Source organism: Parasteatoda tepidariorum, chromosome 6 (genome assembly GCF_043381705.1).
Source record: "Parasteatoda tepidariorum isolate YZ-2023 chromosome 6, CAS_Ptep_4.0, whole genome shotgun sequence".
Taxonomy (NCBI): Eukaryota; Metazoa; Arthropoda; class Arachnida; order Araneae; family Theridiidae; genus Parasteatoda; species Parasteatoda tepidariorum.
The window spans coordinates 85850512-85868944 of NC_092209.1; the positions used below are offsets into that span (position 1 = coordinate 85850512).

Sequence of the window (18433 nt, forward strand, 5' to 3'; positions counted from 1 at the left end):
TTTTTTTGAAAGCTTCAAAATTGAGACATTATTTGAACTATTGTGTAATCATCTTGGCTTTAAGACCAGGTGATTACTACCGCTTTCAAAAATGTGGAACTGTTGCATTTTTTTTTGTGATCATCAATAAGGATGATCCCAGACCATTGTCAGTATAGCCCATTAACCAAAGAGGAGTAGGGGAAGAGTTACCATTTTGGGTTTGAAAACTTATGTTTTTTTGANATTTAATATCAGTAATTAATTAGATACAAAACAATTTGTAAACTTTAAAAAAAAATGCTCTTAAGCAGGGTTTTTTTTTTAAAAAAACTTTTGTGTGTAATATATATTTATTACATTAACTATAATTTTTTTATGCAAGTAATGATTATATATATTAAAACTTTTTATCACTGTTAAAAGAACTGTTGTGTCTATTTTATATATTTATAAATACTCTTCCAAGTTTCTATATTTTCCGCAACATTATTGCTATAACTGTATCAACTAAGACTTTCTTGTCAATGTATCAAGTATAAATGCCGTAAATTTATATAATTTCCTAGTCAAACTTATATTTTAGTGCACATAATAAAATCGTTATACTCTGAATAACTTTTGATCTGATTATCAGATTTTTAAGTACCAAGTTGTCTATTCACAGTTTGAAGAACGCACATGGGCTATGTTAATCATTTATTCCTGGCAATAATTTTAGTTTCAAGGTTAGATACAAAAACTCATTATCTCTAAATAAACTTAAATTTTTTACAATAGATTTGATAGTGTGGTCCCTATAAGTTACTCAAAAGACAGATTAAAAGTTTTAGTTCAAAGTTTATATTAAAGTGTTATTTTTAATTTCGTGTATTTTACTTGAATTTAATAAATTTTTCAAGCTTTTATGGAACTTATTTATCTAAAAATACAAGACAAAAATGACTCTTTTTATTATAAAGTCAAAAAATTCATTTAAAGAATTAGTTCAAATTGTAAAGCATAAACCTTTTAACATCCTTTTAAACGATGTAATTTTTTACTAGAAAGTCTAACATTTAATCAAGCATATTAGGTTAGCACTCTTAATCTAACACATGATAAACACTTTTATTATAATTAATAACCAAAAAAGTTTGAAATTTCAAGGTATAAAACTTTTAGCATTTTCTTGAACAAATTAGATCCCTTAAAAAGTGTAAAAGTTTTATATCTTACAACTCAAGATTTTTTTATATAATTATTAAAAGTAAAAAATTATGATATCCATAAATTATTCCAAAGATGTAATAAAGTATGCAAAAAATAAAATCAATGCTTATCCCTTCTTTCTCGCTTGCATCAAAATAATAGGGCGAAGCTTCTTTCCTCTATCTCATGTCTGTGATATTTCTGGGCTAGCAATCTATTTCTTATGCCTGAAATCATGTTTGTTTCTCAATCTATATACTAGATGGCGGTACTAAACTATTTGTAGTGTGTTTAGAGATAGTTTATTTTAAACTAGATGTTGGCACTCATCAAACATGTGAGCTAACAATTAACCCAAAAATTAAAAATGAATAGATATATATTTATTTTTATGTAATTATCTGAAATGAAAAATAGGCATTTTTATAATGACTCTCTTAGTAATCATGCTACTATTATTTTGAAGGATTAACGTGTTAAAAACTTACTTGACTAAAATATGCTCACCTTATTTTCCAAATTGTAGCTGTCCCCGGTAACCTAAAAAGTAAAAACCACCAAAACATGGTATGCTTAATTGGTTATTATAAAATTGTGCCAATTTTATGATAACCACTTAGTAACTGGAATTAAATATTGCAATAACTAATTAAGTAACCTCTACAATTATTTAAGTAATAATAGTACAATTATTCTGTCAAAAGTTATTCAATGGGTGATATTTTTCATTTTGTGCTGTTTTTGTTAAAAAGCGAAACTACTTACTAGTCAATATTTTTATTCTTCATGTAATTATAAAAATATTTGTGTGCATATATTAAAATGTTTAAATATATTAAAATGAGACATGTTTTATTTTGAACCTTTTCATTCAAATATTCTCACATTTTTATATTCTGTGGCACTATGTACAAATTATTTCCTTCAAGAATTGTTTTAAGTTTATTTTTTTTTAATTTTTTTTTCTATTTCAACGCTTTTCTAAAAAGAAAAGTGAACATATTTTATTTGCGTATGTTGTTGAAAACTTGTTACAGAATTTATTTTTCAATATTTGTGTTTTTTTATTGTTAATAAATTGTTTTTTTCTTAAGTGTTTTTCGTTATTTCATTGGAAAATCTTAAGTTCCCTTTGGATACTGGTATATGATTCTCATGTAGTAGTGTAGAAAAAGGTTAAATAAAAATAAATGAGAATATGCCCGGGTGCTCGGCTGGATCCGAGGCACCTCTTCAGCTGTGTCTCTGTTGCCTCGACCCTCTTCAACATCGACCTCAACTGCTGCCATGACACCCTTTATTCCAAAAAAGTCAGAGATGTGACCAGGGCTGTGCTCCATGCCTTTGGTCCCATTTAACTTGTACTTTTCTGCACTTGTCAGACGACAACAACAAACGAGAATAACCTATACTTATGCGGTGTCCCTAGTTTTCTGAGCTACACGGATGAGTTATGCCACTCCCAGTAATTTTTAATGTTCTTGACTTGATATCATATATTATATTACATTACTATTACATAAATTCTAATTTAATAGTATTAAAATATTATATTTGATTTAATTTTTGAATATGATACTATTTCATTTTAAATTTCAATGGGATCTAGGTAAGCAATTTACAAGTTAAAGGTTACACGGTTTGTAGTTGGCCTAATATTCCTGATAAAAAAAAATATTTTGTTCTGATCTTTAGCTTTTTTCCTGATTTTTGTGTGTCTTTAAATGTTATGGTTTAAAGTGGAGAATTATGGGATCATTCACTAAACTACTTGTATACAAAACTGTTGAGCAACATGTTAATTCTGTTTTAAAATTAATAGTAACTAATTGATGTAGGTTTTTTTTTTTTTTTGGAACAATGCTATTAAAAATTTTATATAATAATCTCAATCTATTATGAGTTGTTCAGTGCTCCAGAAATAAAGTTATGCAAGAAACTGTTAAAACTTTCTGTTATAAAAAAAAGTAATTCTGAAATTAAAAATACTAAATTTTATTATTCGTTTGCAATAAAGCATGCCATTATCTTCTTTTTAATATTTTGCTATAATAAAAGAAATTTTAGCTTAGCTAAACATTAATATAACAATTAAACAATATTTCATAGAATTTAAGTCAAAATTTTATCTTTTCAGAACCTAATTTACAGATATCCTTAGTAGTATATTGGACAAAACTTCTTTGAAATTAAAACATCGAATTTAGTAAAATTTTGCATACATCTTCTAGTTAATATTGATTAGCGGTAGGATGAAATTTTTTCAAAATAAATGGATGTTAAACTGTTTTGGCAAAGTCGTATAGAATTGGAGCAAAAAAATTATTTTTGGTAAGGTTTAGACTGTGTCCTATATAATAAGTTATACTCGAAAAGAAATCCTTTGTTCAAACTCTAGTCAATTCCATCTTGAAAAAGTATGCAACATGTCTCTGCATTCGTTTTGAGAAATCATGTCTACTGACTTCAAAACAACTAGAAAACTCTTCATTTTCCGCACTTGGCATGTGGATTCTAAAAAAGGAGAATTTTTATTGTCCTCGCTCTTCTCTTAGAACTTTGAGTAAATATTTGTTACATGTTGCAATACATAAAATAAAAATACAATTTTAAAAAAATGGATTTTTGAGATTCAAAACGGCATGACCCCACATTTGAAATGGCATGCTTGAATTGGTTTTGTCAAGTTTGAAATTTGTATGATATATAATGATATGACAAGAAAGATATTGAAAATTATATTATTTCGCAGAAAGGTAAGACCCAATAATCTCAATTTTTAAAAAAATGAAAATTATGAATTTATGATTTTTTTCTAAAATTCTTGCAGTGTTCCTGGAAATCAAAAATATCCCAGTAACATTTGCAAATATTAAATTTTAAGCAAATAATTTAGAAAGCTGTGGCACTGGAAAATAAAAAAACTTTTAAACACGAGGTTACATTTTTTGTGTAGGAACTTTCATCTCTATATGCTCTTGTTCAATGTAATGTAATTCCCCCTGTGATTCCAGAACCAGAAAAGTCCATGCCCATTTAGGCAGTTGGGGAGCAGAGGTAGTGATAAGGGTCCCCCATAAAATGGATTTTTTGAAGATAAATTTTAAAAAATTAAGAAAATGATTTTCTTTTTAAATCAATTTCAAATATATATTTTAATTTTTTCAAAATTTTATGATTATTTTTTATTTCTAATTTAACAAAATTAAGTAAAATTTAATTTATTCTTATTTTGGATATGCTTTCTTAAATTAAAAGATATATAAATACTTTTATATTTGAATAAATAAAAAATATACGAAAAAAACAACTTAATCGAAGGGCCCCAAAAATTTGAATGGAATAGGGCCCCGCATACGCTTAATCCGACCCTGAGCAGAAGCATACCTAGGGAAAAGAGTCCCTGTGACAAATCTTGAAATGGTTGACCTTTAAAAAACTTATTTTCGATTGCTTTTTTTTTTCTTTGGAAGATGCAAAATTGAGGCATTATTTGAACTATTGTGTAATCATCTTGGCTTTAAGACCAGGTGATTACTACCACTTTCAAAAATGTGGAAACGTCGCACATGCACCATTTCTTTTTCTGATCATCAATAAGGATGATCCCAGACCATTGTCAGTATAGCCCATTAGCCAAAGAGGAGTAGGGGAAGAGTTACCATTTTGGGTTTGAAAACTTATGTTTTTTTGAAATTGAAAAAATTGCTCCTAATGATGCTGCAATCTAGTAATAATTATGAAACATTAACGTTTCTTTCTTTAAAGAGTATCATATATGAAACTCACTTTTTATACAATTAAAATAATTTTGCCTTTTTTGAGAGAAAAAAAAGTTGCAAAATATTGAAAAAAGGAGTTTTAAAATAAATCCTTTACGATAAGGAGAAGTAACTCTGAAATCGTGAAACGAAAGATTAAATAATCGCAACTATAACTTTCCCAAAATAATCATAACTATACTTTTTCTACAAGTTATTATAAGTGCACGCTTAGGGAAAGACCTTTTTATTTTAATAAGATTATGTTCTTATTTGAAAACAGATTATTTGTGATTAGGAAAATAAATTTTATTTACTTTTTTTTAAAGTATTAACCTGCATTTTTAGTCAAACAGAAAGTACAATACATGATGGAATTTTTTTTTTTTTTTTTAAATTTAAAAATGCCTAACAGAGACAAAAATATAATTGTTTTAAATATCTTAAATTCAACTCTATCCTATATCACATTAAAGTTCATGTGGTGTTATATTACATTAATTTATGTAAAATATTGTAAGCAAAGTAGTAACAAAAATTCATTTAAAAAAAGTTTTACAAATAATGATTAGTTGAAACTGGATTGGTTAGATTAAAAAATATGATAGATAAAGAATAAAGCCACAATAGGTTACTATATGGGTGTTTTACTAGAATAAGTCATTGCTAAATGTATTTTTCGTTTTATTGAACTGAAAAATTAACAGCAATTGTTAATGCAAGGTTAAAACAGTTCATTTTTCAAATCATAGATGGCAATAAAAATATAAATAAATTTTAAGTAAGTGTTTAATACTTGAAGTTTAAGTTTAAAATGTCCCGCAGTGGACTGATCGTTCAGACACGGTTCCCAGCAGATCACCGAAGTCAAGCATCACTGGCTACGGTCAGTGTGTGGTTGGGTGACCACTTGGATCAGTCTGCGTAGGGACCGAGGGTGTGCGGTATTGGTCCTTGCTAAACTGTGCTGCCGTAAAGTGCTCGACTTCGCGCGCAGGTCGTCGGGCTACCGAAGCGGGGATCAAAATTGTGATGGCATGTCTTCGGATCATCCTCCGGGATGTTTCCCAGACCGTCGCCAATAGCCCATTGTGCAGCTCTATTGCGACGTAAATTAACAACAGCAACAAGTTTAAAATGTGCATTAAAAGATAGCACGAAATGCTTCCTTGTCACTGCTGGGAATCGAACCCCCGACCTCTAGATGAGTATTTAACTCTAGATAAACTAGCCATGCAATAGTTTCTGAAACATTTCACATGGCAGTTGAATGCTTCCCAAAAGCGCGCATGCGAATGTTTAGAAATTACATGTGATGAGATAAACTGCACGCGCATGCACGAATCTCATTGACGTACGATCGCATATGAGAATCGTTTGTAATGAAAATTCTTAACTGGTAATAAAATTCTTTTCTCTGCACATGAAAAATTCGCAAACGCGAATTCGGATGGGGAAACATATTTACCAAGATAAAGTCACATCGCAGCACCTTCCAATTCGTATCCGGAAATGTTTTGCATACAGTGTGAATGGTCCTTTTCCTCAGCCAGTCTTTCCAAGTATTTTAAAACTTTTTTAAGTTGAAGAAAATGGCATCGATAACTTTTATTTCAGGTTACTAGATTTTGAGATTTATTGCCAAAAGTTAATCTCTGCTTTAAATGCATATGTGTTTATTAATAAAAATTCAATTTTTTCATTTTTTTGCAAAGCCAAGCAAACCAATATATTTTGATTTACAAGAACAGCTTACAAATTTTATGATGATCGAGCTTTAAAATAGTTTAATGTTATTCCATTGGCAATGTTTATTTCGTGAAATCATCGCCAATGTGACAAGCACTATAATTCAGAATAAAACTGAATTTATCCCATTATGCAAATTATCCTTTGCATATTAATCCTCACTCTCATTACTAATCTTACTTGAAGTCTTAAAATTAACTTTAAGTTTCATAAAGATTGATTTAAATATATTTATAAACTTTATATTTTTATCTAGGGTTGCTTTTTTGGCGAGTTTGTTTACATAAATAAAACCGGCTAAGCGTCTTTCACTCTTTCCTTCTTTCACGTGAATCACCGGCGTGTAACATTCTATCAGAAACATGTCTACTTCCAAAGGGTTTGATCCCGTTTCTTTTGCTAAAGATTTTGTTGCTGGTGGTGTAGCTGCTGCTATTTCAAAAACAGCTGTAGCTCCAATTGAACGAGTAAAATTATTACTGCAAGTACAACATGCATCCAAACAAATTACTGCTGATATGCAGTATAAAGGTATACATCTATTTCTTAACTTATATTAATTAGTTTGACCTCCGCCATATTGGTTTAATTCTTTAGTGTTAAGTTTATCTGTTAATGCATTGTATTTATAACTTCGGTCACTTTTCGTTCATAAAAATTCTTTTGTTAGCTAACCTCTTTTTTGCGGTTGTTTAACCCGCGAAGTTAGGCCTAAGTTGTTAAAGGGGTTAAAATTATAGATATATCATTATTTTGGTTCTAAAAATTTTATCTTTTATTAGCATGCAATTGATATGTATGTTTTATAATTGTTATATATACACTAATATGATATGCGAATATTCATGTGTCTGTTAAATTGACACGTGTACATAAATGAATGGTATCTAATTTGAATGTACTCAAGGTCAAAGTAGCTGATACGGAAAAAAAGAATTATTTTTAATTGAATGCTTGCATCTTTAACTATTAATGTTATCCCTCCAAATCTTTTTCGAATTAATAATGTGCACAAAAAGTATCTTTTTACCTGCCTGTGGAAGGGAGGGGTGTGTTATTTGTAAAAAAAATATGACTGTGTCTATTAATGACCTACTTGTGTCTCTTAATGTGTCTAAACTAAGATAATCTTAATTCTTAACAATATTTTTCTCTATGTATAGCATGTACTTGGATCTACTGTGTCTTATGATTCTTTCAATTAGAACTAGAACCATGCTTTTTTAGTAGTAGTATAATTTTATTGTATTGTAATTCCACCAATATTTTGCTGATATAATGGGATGTAAAATGCAATTTAGGTCAGATTTTGCAGGAATTCAAATTGTTGGCCTGTAAATTTTAAATTTTATTTTATAATATACTAGCTGAAGGAATATTTGATTTCCTGAACTCTTGATTTGGGGAGAAAATGTCTTGCATCGTTCCTGCAAATGAGAGAATAGTGAAAATCTGGAATTATTAGTTATTTTTTTTTATTTTGACTCTTAAAATCAAAGAAGGTAGTTATTTTAATAAAAGAACCTAGAAAATAAGGATCATCTCTGCGAGTCAAGACTAGTATTAGGCCAATTTGTTTATTTTAGGATTGTTGGGTTTCAACATAATTAATATTTGAGACATCACTTGTATTTGTTAATATCATGATTAATGTTCACAAAATTTGATATCAAACATCTATATTCAGATAAATCTGATTTAAAAGTTCACATTTTAAATCTTATTCACGTAATTTAAAAATTTGTAGATAGTGAATCTTACTTAAATGATTTTTATAATTAGTATTTTGTTTCATATTAATGAGTTTAACATCTAATGTCACTATCTGTAGTGTTTTTTTTTAAAGATTTATTTCAAGTAATATACACATGATTAAAAGTTGTTGGAGATTCGTATTCATGTGCTTTAAGAGTCGTGCATCACGATTTGTGTTTTCGCCTTCTTAAAATTCAATATCGTGATTCATATTACTGTGATTTTTATAATCTGATGATTTTATAATCTTTCAAAAAATGAACGAAAAAACATAATTTCTGGAGTGATTATCTTATAAACTTCTGTGGTTTGAGAATTTTTATTGTTAATTATTTTGTTTATTTAATCAGTTTAAAATTCTAGCTGAATCAAGCCAGTCACAGGCAAATTTTTTTTATTCCGAAATGAGAACAGAAAAATCTCTTGTTCCTTTACTTTCTGATGAACAAGAAAAGTATCTTTAGAATATAATTCTGCAGGAAAAAAGAAAATTATTTGCTTTTGTATTTTATAGCTTTTTTATTGCTTTAACTTTTTCTTTGCTCTGTTTTTTAAATTTAAAACCTATAACTATAAAGATGCAGAGTATGATTTTGGTTATACCTATCATTTCGATTAATGTTATTATAATGCTTTAAATTTATTGTTGGAAAAAACAATTGCAACAGTAATTTTGTTAAGTTGTGAATTACCCTGTACCCTGTATTTTAACACCAAAGGGATGAATTATAACATTGCTTTCCCTTCATGCATTTGCTAGAAGTATATTAAATTGGGTTTTAAGATTTAGCATTGCCTCTTCCAAAAAAAACTTTAAATAATGTTACTGTAATTTTTAATTTCTGTGAACATATTTTTTATGGATAGTTCCTATTTAATTAAAATTTGTACTGAAATTTCTGTCTTTAATGATGTTAAACCATGTTCAACTATTGAGCTAAATGAAAATATTATTCAGCTGAGAAAAGACAGTTATTTCTTTAATTTTTTTTCTCATATGGTATGAAATCTATTTTTTTTTTGTTTTTTTCCTTTAAATAAAATTTACTCCTTAAATTTTATTTTAAAACTCATAGTGAGTTTTTTCCCCTTTATTTTTAATGAAAACCTTTTATATTAAAATGATATTTTCTTATAAAATTAGTTTATTAACTGTATTAGGTTTATTGCTGCTATATTTATTAAAGTATCTTTTTAATTACATGCAAAAATCAATTAGCCTAAAATTATCATGCATTGTCTTTGTACTGAAAAATATCTGCTGATGTATGATGTTTAACCATGTTCAACTATTGAAATTATTTATGAAAATAATATTTTGCTGAAAATTGGCAGATTTACTTCACATTTTTATTTTAGAAATAAGGTTTTTGTATATGTTTATGTATATATGGTGAGTAAAATTTCAAATGTTAATTTACGCAAATATCTTCATGTTATAAAATTTTTTTGAAATTACTATAAAAATTAGTTCGACTATATTGAAATGTTCACTTTCCTGTTTTCTTTTTTTTTTTTTAATTAATGGTTCTCTGCCTTTAAATTCAAGTTGGTGCAATTCTATCATTTACAAAAGTCTTATATTTAATTGGCAGGCTTTAAAAGCATACTATAATTTAGTTGTAAAGTTGAAACTGTGTTTCTTTTTCAGGTGGATTGGGTTCTCTTATAAGTGATTAAAATATTTTTATTTTTTCAAAAAAGGCCGGGGCTGATTGTGCTCCGGAAAAATCCGGATTTTTTGCTAACCGTGATCCGGAAGTTACCGGATATCGAAGGTTCAGACATATCAAAAAATCATTGATTACAAAAGTTTCCGGAAATCAGATTTTCAAAGGTTAATTTTTCAATCAGAGGTTTTAAAAGTTTCAATTTTCAAATCTTAAAACAGTTTATATTATTTGTAAGGGAGAGAGAGAGCCAGATACTTTAAGCTTATATTCAAGATTAATATTCATTTTTTATCAGTAAATAGTTATTATAATCATAAACTCAAGAAAGACAGGTTTCTAAATTTCAATTACTTCTCCAGGTCCACATAGGTATGTGTAAAAATTTAAATATATTTTAAGTAAACTTAGAAATATTGAGAAAAAGGAAAGAACCTTGTTTAAATTTTTTTCGATTGAAACTTTTTTCTTTTTTTGCGCAAGAAATTTTCCCGAATTTTGACTTGAGCTCGTAATCACCCCTGAAAAAGGCTTAAATTTTTCTTCTTCATAATTTTCAGTTTATATTATAGAAAAAAGCTTTCAATTTGTTTATCAATTAATAATTTCATTTATTTTTTATAAACTACAATTTTTTCTCTTGTTTTGATAATGTGTGAGAATTACTTTTTGAAAAATAAAGTAGTGTAAGAGGGTAAAGGGTCAAATTTAGTTATAACAAAAAAGAGTTCTCCCTAGGATTAAAAAAAGGGCAGGGTGCTTCCTCGCAGAAAAAGGCGCTTACACCGTAAAAATTTATCAATATGTAATTTCTTGTAATAGCTGAATTTGATCAATACTAATTTAATAATCTGCTACCATTTTATGTGTATATATTCTGAATAAGAGAGAAATTAGTACAGGGTGAGAGTGCTTAATTTTCCCTTTTCGAAAAGGAGTTTTTTTCTTTACTATTTCGATTTTCGCCTCGTATAATGCAAAAGCGTACTTTTCACATTGTTCTGGTCAACGTTTTCACAATTCATTCATCCACTCAATTCATTCAATTGCGTACCGACAGTCCACACCGCATGCAAGAGCCACTCATTTTACATGTTTGATGAAATACTTGCGGGTCCGCATGTGCGTCTACTGAGCTGGGTTCAGTGAGATTATTGCACTTTCATGTGCAACTCTACTGCATTTTGTAAGATATTCTCAATTTCAGGCTTCATTTTCCCCCCTCTGATATCGAATCGAAAAATCTCATTTTATAATGGCTAATAAAACCAGGAAAAGAGTTCTTTGTCAGAAACTAGCTATTTTATCATGATCATGTAAAGTCTTTGAAAATTAATTTGCATGTTAATGTATGTAGTGCTTAAAAATCTTTTTTGAGTGCTTGAAAAGTACTTAAAAGGTGCTTATTTTTTGTTGAAAGATTTGGATACGCACTCTGTAGTAGTTTATGAATAATAATTCAAAACATGCTGTAAAACAATCTGCGCATACATTTAGAAAATTAAAAATTTATATATAGATAGAAAATTTGAAATCTGATAGAAATGTAATTTTATCAAAATGCATAAAACTATCTTTTATCATTTTTACATTTGATTGACCAGACGGCAGCAGATCCAGAGTGGACATTTTAAATTTCTTAACTTCTGTCTTACATCGTGACCAGGTTTAAATGATGTTCAAACATGTTAGACTTTTGAAAGTTAATGAAAACAAATTTTGTTCTGATACTTGGGTTGGATGTAAGATGAATTTTATAAGTAAATTTGATTTGTCCCCATTTTTAGTAATTTTTACTGAGCGCATTTTCTGAGAATTGGCTCAGCGCTAGTGTTAAACTCTTGATAAATACAATCAGTTTTAAATAAAATATGTTTCTTAGTTGCAACAATTAAAAACCTAATATGTTCGAAGTCAATTTGGTTTATTACTCCATAGATTTCTTTTTTTTGTAATAGTGCTTATGGGTCTAAAATCATTTAATACTTATTTTATTAACAATTGGTTTGATTGATAAACAATAAATTGGCTATAATTCTTTATGGCTCTAACCAAACTAAAGATAGAAGTCAAACTGAGACAGGCATGATTATTAGATTTTATTACTCTTGTTGATGTTTAATATTTGGTAGTATTTGTTTATTAAATATCTAAACTATAGTACTTGCTGCAGAGCAAGTCAATGTCATTTATATTTTTAGTCTAGATTTAATTTTGAATTTAGTGTTTATATGATCCAAGCCTGATGATGTTTTAAAAACATGTTAGACTTTTGAATGTCAGTGAAATGGAATTTTATATCTGATGCTTGGATTAATGTAAATTAAGTTGGAACAATTTTTTTTAATAAAAAGCCTATTTTTCTTTAAAAAAATATAAATGGTTGAGACATTCCTGTCATAAAAGGAAATGAAATGCTTGGCTAATTTTTATACTTGGCTTCATACCTATGTTAACACTATTCACAAATTTTTTTTACTATTACTGAAAAAGAAAAGCCCCTCTTCAAAACAAAGTTTGTCTTAATTCCTGGGTGAAAAAATATGTCTTTTTCTTACTAATACAAACTTGATTTAAAATTGCATTCACATAGCTTACAATCACATCGTGATTCCTATTTACACTATTTTATGTCGAATGTTCACGAAATTTAGATTTCTTTTTTACCATGCCTATTTTTGCCGCATATTATGCAAAAGCATGCTTTACCCATTGTTCTATTCAGCGTTTTCACAATTCATTCAACCACAATTGGCGTACAGTCTGTCCATAGCGTATGAAAGCGCCAATCATGTTTGATAAAATACTTGTGGCAAATCTCTAGCACTAATGTCTTTCAGCAAGATACTTTTAATAATAACAAACATATATAATTTTTTTTTTCTTCAATAAAACATATAATTTTTTATTCTAATATTATGTGTGATATTCTTGCATTTTATTGGGGATGGGCGCACAAATTATTTCCTTCACATTTTGTAAATAATCATTACAATAAAATATAAAAATTAAGAATCCTGAAATTCATTGTAGTAATTGTCCAAAAAAAGATCAGACTCCTCGTTGCATGTTTCGTTTCGAGATTGAAATATGTCAGGGTATTTTTAAGCAGTGTGATAATAAATATCAGTAACTGTTGCAAATACAATCTAAACATTACATGGGTTTACAATACTATTGGTGTAAATTGAGCTCATCAAAGTGATTATCTAAATGTTCAAATGTTATGTGTAAATTACTGCAAGAACTTTGTAATGCCATTGGGTAGGTGTATATATATTTATAAATTCAGAAATTATATTATGAAATTAAGTAATGGAATGCCAAGGGTACTAACTCTTTTGAGATAAGATATAATAACAAGGCAGAGAATTAGAACTTTAATTCTATTTTATATTTTGCTGTTACTTTAAAAGGATAATCACGGGATAATTTTAATAAGATATGCTTTATAAGCTTTGGAATGGTTTAAATTTCCCCAGTGTGCATGTTAACTTTAAATTGGGTTTACTGTGAACTACGTGATTTTTCCACAAAGCTGAGTTACAGCACTCACAATTTCTTTTTTAGTATATGAAATGGTGAAAAACTTGTTTATACATGTTATGTATTTAGGAGTTTTTATTTTTTTAAATTTTACTTTTTGTATTACTTAGTTAATTGTTTTGTAAAATGAAATTTCTTTTTATTCTAGGTATGGTTGACTGCTTCGTTAGAATACCAAAGGAACAAGGTTTTCTGAGTTTCTGGCGAGGTAATTTGGCCAATGTGATCAGGTATTTCCCTACTCAAGCTCTGAACTTTGCCTTCAAGGATAAGTACAAACAGGTCTTCCTTGGTGGAGTTGACAAGAGGACACAATTTGGGCGATACTTCTTGGGTAATCTTGCCTCTGGTGGTGCTGCTGGTGCTACTTCACTTTGCTTTGTGTACCCCCTCGATTTCGCCAGGACTCGCCTAGCCGCTGACATCGGTAAGGCTGGCGCTGAACGTGAGTTCAATGGACTGGGTAACTGTCTAGCTAAGATTTTCAGATCTGATGGACTTGCTGGATTGTACAGAGGATTCAATGTATCTGTCCAAGGCATCATCATCTACAGAGCTGCTTACTTTGGATTCTTTGACACAGCTAAAGGAATGTTGCCAGACCCTAAGAACACACCAATCTTAATCTCTTGGGCCATCGCTCAAACAGTTACAACTGTTGCTGGAATCATCTCCTATCCATTTGACACAGTCAGGAGGCGTATGATGATGCAGAGTGGACGTGCAAAGGGTGATCTTATGTACAAGGGTACAATTGATTGTTGGAGCAAGATTGCCAAGCAGGAAGGTGGCGCTGCCTTCTTTAAAGGTGCCTTCTCTAATGTACTTAGAGGAACCGGAGGAGCTCTTGTGCTTGTTTTGTACGATGAAATTAAAAATTTCATCTTTTGAGCTGACTGTTATCTAGGGTAAAATTATTTTTAAGGCTAAGTTATGTTTAAATATTCCATCCCATGCATTCCTTGCACATTGACCAATTTTCATACTCAGTTTAAATAAATGTATTTTCATACTACTTTGCTCTTTTGTTATTTATTGTCTCTCTGTAATGTTTTGGAGTTGTCCTCAAAATGTGCTAGCCAAAATAGTGGGAGAGCTTTTTACTGCTTCCTTTTGTGTTTCACTTAGTAATATTCTTTCAAATAGTTCAATGCTGGAATTTGGAAAGTTTCAAAATTGAAGAGTGTGGTTTTAATTTAATACTTGTTGCATCAAACTTCCATTCCCATTTAATTTTAGGCTAACATATTTGTGGACGACTTTCTAGTTCTTCATACTAAAAACTCATGCTTGGATAGTGTGCTTGTTGGTTCACGGAGAAAAGTAATTTTAAATTGTGACTAACTAAAGATGGCTTGCATTTTAAGTGATCAGCATGTTTTGGTACACATTTGTTTCATTATGTTTGTTGGGTGTAGTGGGAAGTTCTAGAAAGAATCTTGTTGTGGCATAGAAAGGAAGTTCGTTTTAATTCAGCGTGAATTTTTTTTTTTTTATCTTCCAGCGTTATCGTTTTCAAACCAAGGAAACTTAATTTTCAGTTTTTGGAGAAAAAAAATCTCCATTTGGTAAGTTTTTAAAACTAGATTTTTATGTCTAGTGAAAAAAGTTTTGCAAATCAAGAATCAGATCAGAAATCAAGGATCAGAAGAATTGTTTTCAATCTAGATTAATACTAGTTAATAATTTAAAATTGGATGTTAATTGTCCTGATTTTAAAAAAAAATCAAGAAATTTTGTATTTCTACAAATGCATGTGAATTACATTTGATAGTTTCAAATTTGGATTCTGCATAATTCAATAATTTTATACTTGTATTTGGCATTATAGCTTTACTCATAAGATTTATTTGTTTAAAAAAGAAATTGGGAAGATAAATTATTTTGTATTGTCAAATTTTCGTGATTATGAATTCTATGGTTATGATGATTTATTTCAAATTGAACTTATTAATTGTTTGATTTTTTTTTAAATATTTTTCTGCATTCAGACATAATTAAAAAAATTTCAGCTTTACATGAAAACTTTAAATTACCGTGTTGGTAATTTTTCCAAAAACTTTTTTATCTTTCAATAATAAATGAAGTTACATGTTTTGAATTGGTTGAAATTTCATCCGATATTTAAAGAAAAAATAAGGCGGAAGTTTATTTAAAATTATAAAATTCCTTTTGTAAGAGACAAGATTGAAAAAGTAGATGCGTTATTTGGCGATAAAATAAGTTCAGATAAAACGTTAGTAGCCATTTTTTAAAACTTATCTGTTCAGTTGGACTGCAAAAAGTCAGTTCTTTATCAATGGGATTGAAGTTCAATGTCGCGAAAATATCTCTACCAGTTTGTATATTTTACTGATAATTTTTATAGCTCTAATTAAGTTAAAGTATGATTGTTCTGACTGAATATTTAGTTGGTTATTATATCTTTTTTATTGTGATAAGGAACTTATTTCAATTCATTGTTGGGCTAATCTAAATATTAAAAAAAAAAACTATTCGCCGTTTTATACGTACAACTTGAAGCTGCATTTACTTTAATTTTTATCATTTATCCGTTATCTATTCGCACAAGCAATAAATCGAATACCATTTTTCAACTGAATTATATTTTTTTAACGGCAGAATCGTTCGAATGGAAATATTTTATGGCGACTACATGATTTTCAAACATTGATTAAATTTAAGGATGTTGAAATATAGAATATGGATTTAGATTTTTTATTAATTTTGAGTGTTCCGTAATCCTCTCCCTGAATGTATATTTTTAGAATGCTTATCGAAAAGGAAGACAAGTATGCATATTACGATCAGCAAATTTATGTATTAGGCAAGGTATACAAAAAAAAAATAAATGATATCGAAGTATGACTTCACAATTAAGTAAGGTTGATTTACGGGACGTGTCAAACCAATTTGATTGCTGGAAACTTGAAAGTGTTTCTGGTAATTGATTTTTAACTCCTGTGTCCAGCAATGAAACGGATTTCGCATTGGCGCTTTCTTTCACTATAAATTCTCAGATTTCGAAAGCATTCTCTTTTTTTTTCCTCTCTCCTTTCTGAATAAAATATTTATCCCTAATTTGTATACTTTCTTTGTCTTCGTTTTTGTCAAGAATTGGAATGAGCGTAACAAAACACTTGTATAAGTTGTTTTTTAAACCTATTGTGCTATATTTTTTTCACGCTATTGATTTGACATTTGCAGGTATATCCAATTAAACCAGATTCGGAAATTGAATCAGCGTTATAATAATCTAAGCCTTAAAGTTGTAACGCCATGTGATTTGTTGCAAACACCCAATTGCAAAACTTACGAAGAATGGGCTTCTGTAGGCAAAAGGTATTGTCCTTACGTTAAACATTCATTAACGTGAAGGTTGTCAGTTCGATTTCTGTGGTCAGTATGGGTGTATCTTTTCTGCTTTTGCAATGTTCGGTTAATTTATCTTCTCTAAATAAAGAAGAGATGCCCGCCGCTTACCATAGCTGACTCGGGCTCGTTTATTGAACTTTCGGGCGGTCTTGGATTCATGATGCGTAGCTGCCGACTCACTAGATTTTACTCGTTTAATAAAAATTCTCCGGATTTTTGTACATTTTAAAGCTTTTTTTTTGTTACAAAATTTCCGGATTATTTTTATTCTTAACTCATCTTTCAAATTAAATCTTTTAACCATCAAATTACTTATCGATTACTATTCAAAATTGTGAGTTAACGTAATAAGAATCATTTATAGATTAAAGTTCACGGTCGGAAAGTATTGGTTATAAACTATTAGTGTAAGAAAGTTTTGTATTTTTATGACAATCAAAATCCCCAAGTTCCCTATATGTAAAATATTTGGTATATTATGCAACTATTATCACAACATTTATGTTTCGTAAATGTCTACAAGATTTTTTCCTATCTGTTGGCAGCTATGATGATAAAATTTAACAAATGTTTGGTACAGTGATAAAAAGATTTTAATGTCTTAATTTCCTTGTTAACACATCCAGGCGGACTCGACCTCCAAAAGCGAGCCCGAACACATCTCCAATTTCACTCTCAGTCCTATATTATGGTTCTGCAACTCGCACTAAACAAGAAAGAAAAAATGTCATGGAGTTATGGAAAAATATTTTGTCATACGATCAATTTTCAGCAAGCGCCATCTCATCCGTAGGTAGGTACTTAATTTATGTGTCTCGCACTGGACTGATCGTAAAGACACGGTTCCCAGTAGAACACCGAAGTCAAGCATCACTGGCTATGGTCTGTAGGCGGATGGGTGACCACTTTGATCAGTCTGCTTAGGAACCGAGGATGCGTGGAGCCTGTCCTCTTTCTTTGTAATCGGACTACCAGAACAGGGGAGCCATTCCCTCTGCAGAGGATCAAAATTGTGATGGTATGTCTTCGGATCATCCTCAGGGATGTTTCCCAGACCGTTGCCAATAGCCCATTGTGGAGCTTTAGTGCGACGTAAATAAAATACCTACCTACCAATTTTATTTACGTAGTACTAGAGCTTTACTCTGGGCTATCGGTGAAGGTCTGGGAAACATTCCTGAGGATGATCCGCAGATTATGATCCTCTGCAGTGGGATGGCTCCCCCACTTTGGTTGCCCGGCAACCTTCGCGCGTAGTCTAGAACTTTACGGTATTAATAGTTTAACCAGGACTGATACCGCGCACCCTCGGTCCCTACGCAGGTGATACTTGACTTCGGTGTTCTACTGGGAACCTTGTCTTTACAATCAGTCCAGTGGGGAACACCATGAGCAAGGTCAGAAAAA

The 18433-nt window shown here is 29.8% G+C and overlaps 1 protein-coding gene across 1 annotated transcript; it reads left to right on the forward strand.

Annotated features, from left to right (window-relative positions):
• The first annotated feature begins 6553 nt into the window (after window positions 1–6553).
• Window positions 6554–14666, forward strand: LOC107449083 (ADP/ATP translocase 3). Its single transcript, XM_016064509.4, has 2 exons — window positions 6554–7211; window positions 13800–14666. The coding sequence occupies exons 1-2, from the start codon at window positions 7043–7045 to the stop codon at window positions 14540–14542; spliced, it is 912 nt and encodes a 303-aa protein (XP_015919995.1). The 5' UTR covers window positions 6554–7042; the 3' UTR covers window positions 14543–14666.
• Window positions 14667–18433: the final 3767 nt, after the last annotated feature.